The sequence below is a fragment of the Hipposideros armiger genome, unplaced genomic scaffold (assembly GCF_001890085.2).
Source record: "Hipposideros armiger isolate ML-2016 unplaced genomic scaffold, ASM189008v1 scaffold_74, whole genome shotgun sequence".
NCBI lineage: Eukaryota > Metazoa > Chordata > Mammalia > Chiroptera > Hipposideridae > Hipposideros > Hipposideros armiger.
Window position 1 is genome coordinate 2,011,260 of NW_017731424.1, and position 15,408 is coordinate 2,026,667.

At 44.0% G+C, this 15,408-nt stretch overlaps 2 protein-coding genes across 4 annotated transcripts in view; one reads left to right on the forward strand and one right to left on the reverse strand.

Moving 5' to 3' along the window:
• Positions 1–7,646, forward strand: part of DENND10 (DENN domain containing 10) — a 17,654-nt gene extending 10,008 nt beyond the window's left edge. Inside the window, exons 7-9 of one of the 3 annotated variants that reach the window (XM_019642993.1) lie at positions 830–937; positions 2,878–2,972; positions 5,523–6,235. In XM_019642993.1, coding sequence (XP_019498538.1) covers positions 830–937; positions 2,878–2,972; positions 5,523–5,699 — 380 coding nt within the window. In that variant the 3' untranslated portion in view covers positions 5,700–6,235. Of the gene's footprint in view, positions 1–829; positions 938–2,877; positions 2,973–5,522 lie in introns of all 3 variants that reach the window. The other 2 variants (XM_019642994.1, XM_019642996.1) reach the window with 2 other exon arrangements.
• A 1,385-nt stretch (positions 7,647–9,031) lies between these two features.
• The window catches only part of SFXN4 (sideroflexin 4), a 21,194-nt gene continuing 14,817 nt past the window's right edge, over positions 9,032–15,408 (reverse strand). Inside the window, exons 10-12 of the mRNA XM_019642913.1 lie at positions 11,486–11,571; positions 10,949–11,066; positions 9,032–9,437 (exon numbers count right to left, since the gene is read on the reverse strand). Of these exons, the coding sequence (XP_019498458.1) occupies positions 9,360–9,437; positions 10,949–11,066; positions 11,486–11,571 (282 nt within the window). The 3' untranslated portion in view covers positions 9,032–9,359. The remainder of the gene's footprint in view (positions 9,438–10,948; positions 11,067–11,485; positions 11,572–15,408) is intronic.

A 15,408-nucleotide genomic window follows, 5' to 3' on the forward strand; every position in this document is an offset into this window, starting at 1 on the left:
TTTTGTTTGTAGCGTGAGTTTAGAAGCTAATTTCACTTTTTGTTGTTGTTGTTGTTGTTGTCATTTAAATAGTCACTTAGTCCAGGAAAACTTATTGAATAGTGTCCTCCTTTCACCAGTAATCAGCAGTATTATTTCTGTCTTGTATCTCACTTTCTCATCCGTGAGTTAGTCTGTGTCTGGGTGCGCTGTGATAAGTTTTTGCTTTTGTTGCTGTTGTTTTTTTTTAAATGACCGCACCTGGTAGAGTAAAACTTTAGAATATATTGGTCCGCAAAAAAATTTTTTTTAATTGTATTGATCTGTGAAATCCGAAAAGTCTGGAACCATTGTCTTAACACCAATTCCAAAGGTCTGCTAACTCTGGGGTTGCCCTGATTCCTTTAGCACTTACTGTTATCAACTCTGAAGTTGTGGGAAATGCTGCTGTTTCTAGTGTGGTATCCCTGAGTAACCCAGGGGGTTGGCTATGATTTTTTGGAGACAGAGGCCTAAATGGGAAACACTATTCAAGAGCATCCGTGCCACCTTCTGCCTCATCTGTCATTTTTGACCCCAAAAGTAATGACTGAAAAGTAAAGGCTTTCCTTCAGCCTCCTTCCTTGACACTAACATCTGGCTTTGGAACATTTTGAGCTGTGTGAGTTTCTTCAGGCAATTGAAAATAACGTAGTTTTCATAAACGCCACAGGGCACAGCTAATGTACCCTGAGTGAATAAGACAGTGAAGAAAAGCAGCTGATGAACTTTTAGACTCAATTCTCTACTGCTATGTTCACAATATGATTTCCTCCTCCTTCCAGTAATGTAGGTCATCTTTGTAATGCAGGTTACATCGCCGGATTTGTGGACTTGGAGGTGAGCAATAGATCAGACCTCTACGACGTGTTTGTGAACCTGGCGGACAGTGAGATCACCATCGCTCCGCTCGCGAAAGGTTAGTGCTCTGTTCCGTTCTGTTCTGTTGTTGATACAAGATTCAAGCCAAGCAGTTGTGATTTTTAGGCTGATTCTCTAAAACCAGTATTTGAGGGCCTGCTTAACCTGCTGTGTTGAAGCTGCAGGGATTTTTCTGTGTCTGGAACACAGCATTTGTTCTTCTAAATCTAGCAGTGCACCCTGGGTGCTACACAGTATATGTTGATATGTTAATGTATATGTTAATACGATAGTCTGTTCATCTTGTTTCTTCACTTTCTGTTTAAACAAGGTGTGTTAGTTATCTATTGCTGCAAAGCAAATTACTTCTAAACTTAGTGATTTGAAACAACAAATATCTCACAGTTTCGGTGGGTCAGGAATTCAGGACTGACTTAACTGGGAGGTTTTGGCTCAGGGTCTCTCATGAGATTTCAATCAAGATAGTGCCAGGGCTGCAGTCACCTGAAGGCTCCACTGGGACTGGAGGTTCTACTTCCGAGCTAACGCACATGGCTGTTGGCAGTAGCCCTCAACCCATGGGCCTCTCCATAGGGCAGCTGGAATAGTCTCATGACATGACAGACAGCTGGCTTCCTCGAGCGAGTGATCCAAGAGACAGACAGGAGACCACAGTTCCTTTTATGACTTAGTCTCAGAAATCAAACACCATCACTTCCTCCATATTCTATTTGTTAGAAGCAAGTCATTAAATCCAGTCCACACTTAAGGGAGAGAAATTAGGCTCCCCCTCTAGAAGGAAGGAGTATCAAAGAGTGTAGACATTTCTCACTACACAAGTGTTGATTACGACTCCTGTGTGGAAAATCTTTCTGAAGGACGCCTCAGTAAGCCCAAGAGAATGAAAGTATTTTTCGAGCTAATGATCAAGAAAGGGTGTGACTTAGTGTCATAGTATTGTCTCTGGAAACTTTAAATTGTCCTAAATTACAGCTACATAAAGTGGTAAAGACTGGGTTAAATGTGTGTTGAGCCCAGGGCACTTCTGAGGTATTGGTTTTAGGTGGGATTTGCTGATAACAGCTTTTGTGTTGGCATTTGTCTTCTAAAAATGGGAGCTACTGAATGCTGGTGATTTTTGTTAGATTCTCATTCTGTGAGATTTTATCTAGTAACTCCAAATGAATAGAACCAGAACTAGTTTTCTTTTGTTTTAGAATTACAAACATAATGCATGTTCATGGTGAAAAATTCAAAATATAGAATCAGATATTTAGGCGACACTGCCTTTTGTCAAGCCAAAGGGACAGAAAATTAACTGTGGCCAGGCCCACTTCGATTGCTGAAGCATTAGGACCAGAAAGGATGGCCATCTTCTTGCTGCCGTCTGCTGCTCTGAGCCTATAAAATGATCTCATCCCAGTCAGCACCATTTGAATGGCGCTTGTCCCTTGCAGTGACAAATTTCTGTTAATATCCTACTGCAGAAAGTAGCAATGTATATAATTAATGTAACTTAGGTTGTTTCCTTCACCGTTTCGAAGGCTTTTATACACTGAATGTTCAACTGGCTTCTGCAGAACTGACAGGAAGCGCTTCTTTCACAATATCCCCACCAGAAAGATAGACTCGAATTCTTAACTGTGAAGACCTGGACAGGAAATTCAGGCTCTTGGCTTCAACTCACAACTTATTTGTAGTCAGAAGCTTTCATTAGATTTTTTTCTAGAAAGTAAAACTTCTTATCAGGTAGGTGTGAAGGAGAAATTCGGTTTGGTTTTGGACACGAAGCACATAAATCATGATGATGCCTTACCTCCTAGCAGGTCATCATGTTTGTGTTTAGCAGGAAATGGGGTGGGGCGGGGAGGGGCTTATCAGTTGCTTTTTGAAAATTTCCTCTGTATGATCTTTCACATTTTCAGAGATGGTATGATTTATTTTTTACTATGTAAACTTCTAAATATTCACACAACACATTCTTCTTAATCTCGCCAGAGGCCATGACAATGGGCAAACTGCACAAAGAAATTGGGCAGCTAATTGTTCAGTCTGCAGAAGATCCAGAGAAATCAGACAGCCAAGTTATACAGGTAACTCCGCAATCTGCCAACTTACTGAGAGTCCAGAGATGGCATCACTGGGCGGTGTGCGCAGGGCTGCTTCAAACATGAATGGCGGGCAGTGACTGGGAGAGGCCAGCGGGCAGATGCTCAGTTATCAGGCTCTGGGGACAGAAAGCTGCAGGGGTTGGTGCTGCAGGCAAGCATTTACGGAGAGAAATGTAACTGCTAAGTGTCTGGAATGCTTTTCTGGACCAGCCTGCACATTCTCTCCCTCTAGCAGAATTTTCCTGGAGGCACAATTGTAAAGAGAAGGTTGCTGCTGAGCGTGGGGCACTAGGTAGAGAGCATCTTAATCTAGCTTTGCTGTCTCGTCTCCAGGACATCGGTGAGCATAGTCAGACCCTGCCAAACTAGCTGACTGGTGCCACACCCTGCAGGGCCAGCTCCTTGAGGGGGGTACCTGTCAAGCTGACCAGTGTCCATGTGGACCCTCCTCTCACCCTTGCTAGGTTGGGATGGTGAATGGGTTTCAGTTATGCCTCTCCATGTGGTGCTGAAGCCCCTCCTCTGCTCCCAAGCTTGCCCGGCCCCCTCCCGTTCTCTGTGCCACCAGTTTGCACCGTGCCTGTATCCAGCAACTTGCTCCGCTCCTACACGGGTGCACTTCCAGCCTAGCCTCTCCAGGCCCTGCCTCATCTTGACTTGTCTCGTACTCGGGACCGGGGGCCTGGAAAGTTGTCTCCCATTGTCTGCACCTGTGCTACCTGAGGGTCACCTCTGATTTGCAGGCCCTACTCACCTGGTTGCACCTGGCTCTTTCCTTCATTAACCCATTTGTTTACATTGACGATATTTATTGAGCACTGACTAGATGTCAGGCATTGCACGGCGCAGTGGGGTTACAGTGGTGAGCAAAGTGCTTGCGCCTATGGCCTGGATTTTGGTGGATAGATGAACAGAACATAAGTGACAATATCATTATGAGTCACAATAAATGAATGAAGTGGCAGAAATAAGGGGATGAGGTAGAGAATATTTGACAAGCAGACAGCTGAGAAAGTGACAAGTGAGCTAGAGGGTGCTGAAGCATGTGAGAGGGGTCACAGGTTTTGACAAGGACCCGCCAGCAGTAGTACTGTTCTTTCTGTTCAGTGCGGGTGGTCCGTCCAGCTGTGGCCAGGATGAGTGGGTGGGTCTTATCCTGAGGACCCGAACACCGAGACTCGCCTTTCCTAACATGTGGATTGTCATTGCTTGTCCATCCCTCTGTCCGCATTAGAGTATAAAAACACTGACTCTTTACAATGTTGGTGAAATATGTAAATTTGAGTTTTGAATTATTCCTTTTTTCATGGGCTAAAAGTAATACACAGATGACTCAGTAAAATGTAAGATGAATGTGCCTGGCATATGGTAGGGATTCAAAATATTTGAAAGGATTAAGGATGTCAACAAACCACAAAAAAGACATGACTTTTGATGTGATCTCTGGTGAGTCCTCAGCCATCCAAAGCAATGTTAGTCTGTGAAGAGGAAGAAACCCGTGCATCAGGTGCTGGGTTTGTTGTCCCAGGCAGAAGAGCACTTTGGGAAGAGATTGTTCTAGAAACAATAGCAAGGTGCCTCAGAAAGTTACACAGAGTCACCATAGACCCAGCAATTCTACTCTGGGTATTTATGAAAAATAATTGAAAGCAGGGACTCAGGTAGATGTTTGCACACCCGTGTTCACAGCAGCGCTATTACCAATAGCCAGAAGGTGAAAACCCAAATGTCCATCGGTGGATGAGTGGATATACAAAATGTGTTGTTTACATGTGGTAGAATATTATTCAGCCAAAACAAGGAATGAAGTTTTAATGTGTGCTACAATGTGGATGAACCTTGAAAACATGCTGAGTGAAATAATCCAGACACAAAAGGACAAAGACTGTATGATTGCACATATATGAGGTACCTAAAACAGGCAAATTCATAGGCAGAAAGTGGTTACCAGGGGCTGGGGGAGAGGGAGGTGGAGAGCTATTATTTAAGGGGTACAGAATTTCAGTTCGGGATGATGATAGTTCTGTAAATGGATAGCGGTGATTATCACACAGCGCTGTGAGTGTACTTAATGCCACTGAAGTGTATACTTAAAAATGGTAAAAAGAAAAAAATTATCCATGACATTGATTTTTCTAAGTTATTTTAAGTTTGTTTCATTTTTCCTAATTTATTAATAGGTTAATATGATAAACTTTCAAAAATAGCAGGAAGGGGGCTGGCCAAGTGGCTCAGTTGGTTAAGAGCTCAAACTCTGAGCAACAGGGTCACTGGTTCGATTCCCACATGGGCCAGTGAGTTGCGCCCGAACTGAGCTGTGATGGGCGGCTGGATGGCAACTGGACTTGGAGCTGAGCTAGCTAGCTGCGCCCTCCACAACTAAGATTGAAGGACAACAATTTGGCTGTTCCCCTTCCTCAATTCCCCAATAAAATCTTTAAAAAAAAAATAGCAGAAAGAATTCCATTCAAATGCAACAACTGTTCACATTTTCTGATGCTAACATAACTGCATGTTTTCGTTCTGTTAAAGGATATTTCCCTAAAAACAAGAGAAATCTTCACCAACCTGGCACCATTTTCAGAAGTTTCGGGTGACGGAGGAAAGTTAGTTCTCAATTTTGAGGCACTAAAGCAAAGACGATTTCCACCGGCAACGGAAAACTTCCTTTACCATCTAGCAGCAGCCGAACAAATGCTGAAAATCTGAACATGTGATCGAATGTGTATCACTGCTGACTGATATAAAGCTCTTTGACCATGATTATCCATTAACTATGTAAAATACTGAAAATAACAAAGAAAATGTTATGTTTTAATGATTTATTTGAAAGTATTGAGATTTGATCTGAAAAGCACTGAAACATATGAAAACACTTCTGACTTTCTCCTATCTGATTAGTTTCATGCCTACTATCAATGTTGGACAAAGTGCTGTAACTACCATAGATAACGTTTTAAAATGGCCCGATGTCCTGGAGTAAGAGGAAAAAGCTCTGTCAAGGTCTTGTGCAAATCACAGCAAATCCGAAAGCCTTTATTATTATGATTTCCAGTTTGTCGCAGTATGTAGCCACGAACTAACCGTTTATTTTCAGAAAGCTGCCTGAAATTTTGCTTTGTATTCTTCTAGGAAGAACTTTAATTCCTCATGAGGAACTCTACTTTCTGAGCCAAACTAAATTTTCTGCAGAACTGTCTCGAAGATCATTCAAAAGACCCTGCAGTTGCACTTTCTTCTAAAAGAAGTTTTTTTCTTGGCCTTTGAACATTTTGCCTATGTGAGGGTTTTGCATAAATTTTATACTTGAGTAGACAACTTTAATAATCCATATTTATACTTGGCCAACTTAAGCCACCAGTACTCTTCAATTAACGCCGTTGCTAGCAATATTATTTTGAAAAAGCTGCCAGTGCTTATATGGCAGAGTAAAAGAAGCAGCCCATTTTGAATAGAAATGTCTGTGACTGAAACGGCAACTTGATATACTTGGTAAGGGAGTGTGAGAACTAACTTCTTGCAAGGGCCAAAACCAGAGAATGTCTTCAAACAGCTTCAGTAAAAGTAACTTGGCCACATATGAAGGTAACTGCTCCTGTTCAGTTATGTACCTTTCTCATAATTGGAGACCTAAAAATTGCAAAATAAGCATAGAGGTCTAAATTATATACTGGTTATTTTATATGTATTCATATTAATTATGAAAGGTTATTTTACACTCAGTACTGTTGTCCTTAGAAATCTTACCCAGAAAAAGGTTTGCAAAAAAATCTTGTCTTTATTGGATCTTTCATTTATTCTTGTAAAAATTAAAAATAGCTTTTCCTTCCCTTCTTGGGTAGGGGTGCATCTGAAATGATGTTTACTAAGACAATTTAAAATTAAATCTGCACTTTATGAAAATGAATACTAACATCTTTTTCTCCCTTGTTTTTGTATTACTACTATATTAGCTAATGATCAAAGTTGTTAAAATTACAAATTTATGATGCAGAAATAAAATGGAAATATTTTGATACTCAACAAAGTTTTAGGTAGATGAAGAATTGTGCCCTTTTTCTGATTTCTCCCCACTCAAACAAAAAAACACCCTTTCTGTCAGCTGCAGATGCGCTGAGGAATTACTAAAAGACCTATCTGAAGGTGAAGAGGTCCACACTTGGCCTGGCCCCTCTGTCCCTGCCCTCACCCGCATCGCCCATCCCCAGAGCTGACTCCTTTGAAAAGATGAGTGTCTTTCATCTTTTCAGAGTGTCTCCTTTGAAAAGATGCCCTCAAATTTCTCTGTCCTGTTAGTGGGTAAGCCTCCACCTGGAGCCTTAGCACATTTTGTTCTTTTGTTCAGTGTAAGCCTGGGGTTATACCTGTGCCATCTGGTCGGTCACTTTTACTAATTTTGTCCTTTTAGGCTGTTGTGAAACCCCTTTTACCAAATTTGAAGATAACTCATTCTGGCCCAGGGAAAACTGAAAGCCAGATATATTTGATGATTTGGGGCAGGGTGTGTGTTGGAAACATTTCTTCAGGATACAAATATTTGGGTACCCACTCTGCACCAGGCACTGCTGTATCCTGGGGCTTCCTTGATGCACAAGACAGTTCCTGTCCTCAAGGCACAGAGTCTGGGGGGCACAGGGGAGGGGCACCTACCTGGTTCAGCACGGAATCCTACAAGGCTTCCTGGAGGGAGGGAGGGAGGGAGTGCAAGTCAGACCTGATGCATAAGCTAGAGTTGGCCCAGAGCAGGGAGACCACAGCCCATTAGGACTGGATATTGGTCCAGAGTGAAAGGGAGTGGCAAGGGATGAGTAAGGCAAAAGCTCTTGCCAGCACGGCAAGGAATCTGTACTTGACCCCAGTGCACCGGGAGCTATTTAAGGCTTTTAAGCAGGTGTGGGTTAGAAGAGCAGGTTGGAGCATGGATGGGAGGGAGCCAGACTGATACTACGAGGAATACCAGCAGGGGGCGCTGTTGGACTGAGCTGGGCAGTCACAGTGGCCATGGAGTGAGTTCTAGAGATGGCTACTGGGCGCGGTCTGCTGAATGGGGTTGGGGGGAGGGCGGAGTAGGGGTGTCACCAGCGATCCTATCTGACGCAAGTGTGTATTTCCTGAGATTGGGAGGCCTCAAGTGTACCTCCAAATGGCAAAGTGCAGGGGTTAGCTGGTGTGGGCCTACTGCTCTGGGAGAGCAAGCCCAGTGACTGGTCCGAGCAGCCAGCAGAGGCGGTACAGCGTTGGGGGCATGGCTGGGTGCAGTCTCAGAAGAGTGGAAGTGGGGTGGAAACAGTGAGGGAGACAATCTTTGGAAAAGTTTGGCTATCAACAGGGCGAGAGGTAGGGGGTGGGGCGTGGGGTGTGTGTGTGTGTGTGTGTACGTGCTTTTTTAATGAGGCAGGTGACTGAAGCAGCTTAACACTCCATCGGGTGCAACTGATCTCACAGATTCATTGCACACAAAATTTCAGGTATGAAATACACTTTCACTGTACTAAGTCACCAACACGACTGGCGATAGGTTACGGTAGAGGAAAGTGATGAGTCACGATACTTACATTAACTGTTAGATATTCGAAAATTTGTGTGCAATGAATCTGTGAGATCAGCTGCGCCCGGCGGAGGGTTAAAGGCTCCTGGGAAGGAGCAGGCAGAGGAGGCTGGAGGCAGGGCCCTGAGGACATGAGAAAGGACAGGTCCAGAGCCTGGAGCCCCGCTGACCCTTCATGGAGGAGGGAGGGCTGGGTGAGGAGAGAGGCAGGTCTGCAGATTCGGGGTCAGGAGCTTCCACGGCTGGCCACTGGCCTTGGTTTTCACCGTGAAGGAGAAGGCAGCGTTGTTTGCCAGGGAGGAGAAAGCTCAGTGGTGGGTGGCAAAGAGTTAAGTAGTTCTCCAAAATGGGAGTGAGCTGAGCAGGGAAACAGGACTGCTTTGGGGGCCAGAGGCCTTCAACAGCTCACCAGAGGTTCACATCTACCTTGGGACGGGTCATCAATTTAATGCCTGTGCCCTGGACTTGATGGACCCTTCATTTCTTCAAATACTCAACTTTAGACAAGTTTATTAATAATTTCACAGTATCCTTTCACAGGCTGATGAACGAAGAGAAAACTGAATCTTACATCACCCATCCATCCCCTCAGCAGCCCCGTGGGGGTGGGTCAGGCAGGACAGCCTCCCATTTCTCTCCAGGCTTAAAAACCCCAGGCATGACCGGCCTTGACAAGGTCTTGGCATGTGTGACTGTAAGCCATCCTGTCTGCGCAGATACCTCTGGGGTTTCCAGGAGACCTCTGGCAGAGTTCTCGAAACTGAAACCTTGAGATGAAGGTTTTCAAGCAGGAACCAAATAAATTCACCTAAAACTCACCCCTACACCCCTCTGTTATAGAAGAGTTCTGTTTCTTCTGTGGCGGACTGAATTTCCTTTTCAAGCGTACTGCACTGTATCTGAAAAACAAAGTTCAATTCTTAGTATGCATATTAAGAACTTGCCTTAGAAGCCAAGTTTTAAAAAAAATACATTTTCAGAGAACATTTATTTCACAGTCCAACTTTTTCAGTGATGTCTAATCTACAGCATAAAACATTAACTTCTTAAAAACATTCTTAGGAAAAATTTCAAATATAAGCAAATGCAGAAAGAATATAATGAACCCTCCTGTATGCATCACTCAGCTTTAACGATTCACAATCTGCCATACTGACAAGATTTAAAGACTTCTGTAAACGACCTAACCTTCAAATAAGCTATTGGTTCCATATGAGCACCAATGCAGTCAGAAGTAATTATTTGCAAAAGGGTTCACTTTTATTGCAATCTTGTAACAAAATGTGTTCTAATAGGGGGGCCTGTGAGAATGAAGACTATTTTGTTCTAAAATGTTGTTTTAATGAGAAGCTACCCCACTAGCTCCGCACCCCTCGCTTCCCTCATAGTAAGAATAGGATAGCAGCTATCTTCAATAATTTAAAACTTCTATGTTATGTGCTGGCAAAGTTGCCTGAATTAACAATTCTATAAACCTAAACGTAGAGGATTTGGGTTTGGAACAAGATCATCCCCTAAATATAAATGCTCGAGGACATGACTGATTTTTTTTTATTTTTAAAGTCACAGAAAAGGAGTTTATGGGAAGTAAAAATACATTTCAAAGAAGCAGAAGCGGGCCCGAGCAGTAGAGAAAAAGTAGAGAATGGCTCAAGGGCCATTATTAGAAAAGAAAGCACACGCCAAAGAGTTTGGAGCAGGCCGAGCAAAGGAAGCTCAAAAGGCCAGGACATGACTTGATTTTTAAATTCAGTGACGGAACCAAGCATTTGAAATATTCAGCCAAGAAATGCCATAAACTGCTAATGTCCGCTAGCACCAACAATGCCCTTGGCACCAGCAACAGCCCTTTGCGAGTTACTGTTATCCCCATCTCTCTCTTTATCCCCATCTCTCTCTAACAGACTTGGAAACTGAGTCTGCAGAGGGAGTTTAAGCAGGTTGGTCACAGAGGAGCTGAGCACTTGAGTCCGGGCAGGCTGAGTCACCATGAGTTATAACATGTCCTAGGCGATACAATCATGCTGTCCAGTCCAGCAGCCCCATGGCAGTACTTTAAAATAAATGTTAAATTCAGTGCCTCAGTCACACTGGCCACATTTCAAGTGCTAAACAGCCACCTGTGGCTAGTGGCTACTGTACTGGACACCACAGATACAGGACATTTACATCAATGCAGAAAGTGTCACTGAATGGGCATTGATATAGAATATTATGGAGTACTTAAAATAGCTCAAAGGTTGGTTGGTTTTGAAGTCCTAGAAAAATGCTTCTGCTATACCATTAAGTAAAACAGAATCCAAAACCGCACAAGTGATCTGGGAGATGGGATTCTGTGTAAATGATGTTATTTTCTTTACAAAAGTATAAACTTTGCAGATTTTTTAGAGGGAGAATAAATTTCACTCACCCGTCCAATTTGCGGGAATATACTGAAAGACACTGGCACCATCAGTCCCATGGCAAGGATAGTACAAGACAGTTTCAGGGTCCACAATGACCATGGATATCGCAGGAATAACTGGGTCCTGAAGAGACGAGGTTACAGGGCTTGTTTTAGAGGCTGGCCCTCTGCTCTAATGGCGGCTAGTTATCTTACTCAGTAGCCTCAGGCCCGGGGTTAAGCATGTCGCGTGTATTTGCTCATTTGATACCATCATTCTAGAAATGAAGAAACATGCCCCGGCAGGGGACATGCCTGAGAACATATGGCTAACCAAGGACAGGCCCGGGCTAGATTCCGGGCTTGTTGGCATGCAGACATCTGGGTTTCCATGCTGCCCCAAATCGACCCTACCGTCTTACTGTGATGAAGAGGGTTTAGCAGGAAGACCACTGAAGCAACTTCTTCCCATCCCTCCCACCAGATCGGTATTTGACAAGTTTTATAAGGATTTTGACTGTCAAAATATGTATTCCTACCTGGGGAGATGAGCATACATCCTACCTTTTAAAAAAGTATGAGAAGACTTCAGGAATCAAAGCTGAGGTCCCAAACAGCATGACTCTGGATGTTGCTGTATCTTTAACGGCCTAGTAGAAAGGGAAAGAAAGCAGCTTAACACATGGAGTGAGCCGATTCTCAGGGATCTTGTAACTCTTGACAGAGACAAGCAAACAGCAACTCTCCTTGCTCACTTAAAAAATATAAGGAAGTAGAAAGAGGTGGAGGCAGCCCCTGATACACACAGGTATGGAGGACGGCCAGGGTCAGTGCCAGGAGTAACTGAAGTCGGGATTTACCTCCCCCTGACTCCGTAACGGTCTCCATCGGTCCGCCCACCACTCCAAATACTAAGTGTAAGCAAAGGCAGCTTATAGACAAATCCTCGCTGAGAGCCAATGGCAGTCCCCTAGGTACAAATGCTGGGTTTTGCCACTGAGGACCAATCCATGTTTTCCTTTCAATTCAGACTCTGCCACTGGCCTCCCTGTCTTGAACAGCTCCCCAGTTATTCCCACCCCTTCCAGTGGAGAAATCCTCCAAAAGCCCAGCTCAGAGTGCAATAGCACAGCATCACACCTGTCCGTAACATCCATGAGTCCACCTATGTGCACCTATATTTTGCCTGTGTAGTTAAAAGTGCGCTATAAAATGTTATTTTGCACAAACGTGTATGTATAGCTTATAACATTTTTGTCATTTCTATTATATACATTACTCTATATAGTGAACATTTAAACATGTAACTTACTGTATGGGTTATATGCACAAAATCATGTGTACTCAAGGGCAATGTAGGAAACTTTCAAGGGAAATTGTGATTACAGATGACGCTGACATGTTAACTTCAGAACCCAACCCCTGCGTAAGACCCAACTCCACATGCAGCACTACGCTACACAAGATAAACTGGCCCACGTGCCGCCATTCCCTTCCCCCAACGCCCTTCCTTCCACTTCCGGTGGCCCAGGCCCTGGCCACAGCCTGCCTTCTGGGCTGCTCGCCTATGCCCGGCACCTGCGCTCTGCTTGTTACACGAATGCTCAGCTCATCCAATCCCTCTCCTGGGAATGCCTTTCCCCCACGAGGACAGAGGGAGCCAAGGAGAGTGGCTTTTAAAATAAACTTTCAGGAATATAAAATAACATAACATTGCTCTTCTTCAGGAAGAGGCAAGTGGCTGCTGAGCATGGTGCTTCCATGTCAGTGGGGCGAGGCCGGCCCCTCTCCATTTATCTCATGCGCAAGGGAAAGGCACTCCGAACAAGACGGCCGTCATTAGGAGGCACCGGGAGACCAGTTACAGTTTGCAGCTGAGTGGCTTACAAGGCAGTCAAGGGAAAAACAGCATGGACTAGGCTCCTGAAATCCGATCTAAGGTGCCCAATTACAATCAGATATTGGTGGTTACGCAGTTTCTGAAATTTTAGTCAAAGAAAATAAGCCTTTCGGTGACAGAGAAATGATAAAAGAATGCTTATGCTTACGCACAGTTGCAGACACTTTATTCTTAAAAGAAAGATAAAGTTTGTTTTTTTTTAAAGCCAACCATCGAACCTTTCTTTTACCCTAAATTGGCACTCATGCAAAAGATGAAGTTCCTCCTGGTTGAGATGGACTAGATATCTAGACAGCTTAGCAGGGCCTGAGGCTGCCTCCCCACGGGAGGCCCAGCGCTCGCTCGGGGCTCCTGGAGAGAAGGGATTTGGACTGGTGAGGGCTTGGGTGTCAGAGCCTAGCAGGGTGTGTAGAGGCCAGAAGTGCTGGGGAGCAACTTGTGGAGTCAACACTCGCTCTCACTCTCACGCTTTAGCTGTATGAAAAGTTCACAATGCCACCAACACCCTGCGGTGAAAACTTGACTTAAAGAGAAACGCAAACATATGTCCACACAGAGAGTTGCACATGTACGTTCAGAGCAGCATTATTCATAATATTAATAGCTCAAAACTGGACACAACCCAAATGTCCATCACCTGGGGAATGGAAAAGCAAAAATGGGCTACATCCATACCATGGAATACGGCTCAGCGATAAAAAGCAACAAACTACTGATATGTGTTAAAAGATGGATGAAACTCAAAAGTGAAAGACGCCAGACACAAAAAACTATTGTACAATTCATTTATATGGGATTTCTAGAAAAGGCCATATTGTGAAGACATAAAGCAGATCAGTGCTTCCCTGGGCCTGGGGGTAGGAGGGCAGAGTGACTGTCAGTGGACAGGATAGAAATTTTCAGGGTGACAAAAATGTTCTAAAATTGGACTGTGATGATGGCTGCATAACTGTTTAAATTTACTAAAATTCATCAAACTATACTCTTACAATGAATTTTATAGTATGTAAATTTACACCTCAATAAAGCTGTTAAAAAATGTCTCTTATGCACAGAACCTTCATTTCAAAAACGAGGTATTTAATTTCTGGCAGCAATTTCCCTCCTTGTTAACTTGCAATTATTACATCCTGATTGTAATTCGTTTGGAAAGGTGACCATTATTTTCAGACATGCCACTGGACGGACTGGTAGAAACACTATACATAGTGCGTACCTGACGGTTTATAATTCAGCTTTGTAAATCATGGACGGGATCTAGAGTAACATGTTTCAGGAGCCGAGTGATGGTGAATTTCCTGACTCGGGGAGCAGCTATCTTTTCTGACCTCCTCTTCCAGACAATCCAGGCACCAGGCTAAGGGAGCACCCTGAACGCTGACACCATAGGAAGCCCAGTCATTCTCTCGGTTTGTATCAGGGGCTGTTCCTCTCTTTATGCCATTTGCAAACAATTGCCTCACGTTACAACGCTTCAGTGAAAGTCACTTCACAGATCAGAAAAAAATCTCACACACTAAAAAAAAGTTTTTTTAAAAAGTCCATACCCAAAATGAAACTACCATAGGCTATTATTGCAGGTTCTTAGAGATGAGAGCATACAAAAGGCACCGTGTTGATTAGACCAAAAGTACAAACTATTTAACAGTAAAACTTATGAAAAATGGAGGCCTTTAGAAGAGTTTTAGGTCAGAGCTTTGGATTTTCTAGGCCATCCTTGACAGCAAATTGGTGCTTAAAGATGAAGAACGGAGCTTGCCGAGTGGCACGTTGGTTAAGAACTGGCTTGGGATGCCAGCTCTGAGCAGCAGGGCCCAGGTTCGGATCCCACATGAGGGCCAGTGATGCTGCGCCCTCTACAACTAGACTGAAGAACAAAAGGACAGCAACTTGTCTATTCCCCTTCCCTGATTCTCCAATGTTGTTCCCCTCCCCCAATTCCCCAATAAAATATTTTTTTAAAAAAAGGATGAAGAACGTCTGTCTGCTGTGAGGTGGAGAGGGAGTTTCTCTTAAATGCAGAGAGGGTGTCTGTGAACTTCCACGAGTACAGGGCAGGCTGAGATCGAGTGAATGCTGAGCTTGAAGAACTGGATCTCACACTCAGAGAGAAACCTAGAGTTTGGCAGACGCCCATCTGTGACAGTCAGTCTTATGGGTCAACTCGGCTAGGCTACAGTATCCAGTTACTTAATCAAACACGAATCGAGGTGTTGCTGTGGAGGTGCTTTACAGATGTGAGTAACATCTACAATCAGCTGACTTTAAGTAAAGGAGCTCACCCCACCCATGGTGTGAGTGGGCTTCATCCAATCAGTTGAAGGCTCTAAGAGCAAAATCTGAGGTTTCCCAGACAAGAAATTCTGCTTCAAGAGTGCAGCATCAATTCGAGTTTCCAGACTGCAGGCCTGCCCTACACGTTCTCAGCCCTACAATTGCGTGAGCCAATTATTTAAAATAACTCACTTTTTTTTTTTAGCTGAGCCATCCTGCCACCTGTTGGCAGCTCAGCGGCAGCTCAGCTCGGGCCGGGACTCGAACCGCTGTTGCTCAGAGCTCAAGCTCTTGAGCGAGCTCTTAACCAACT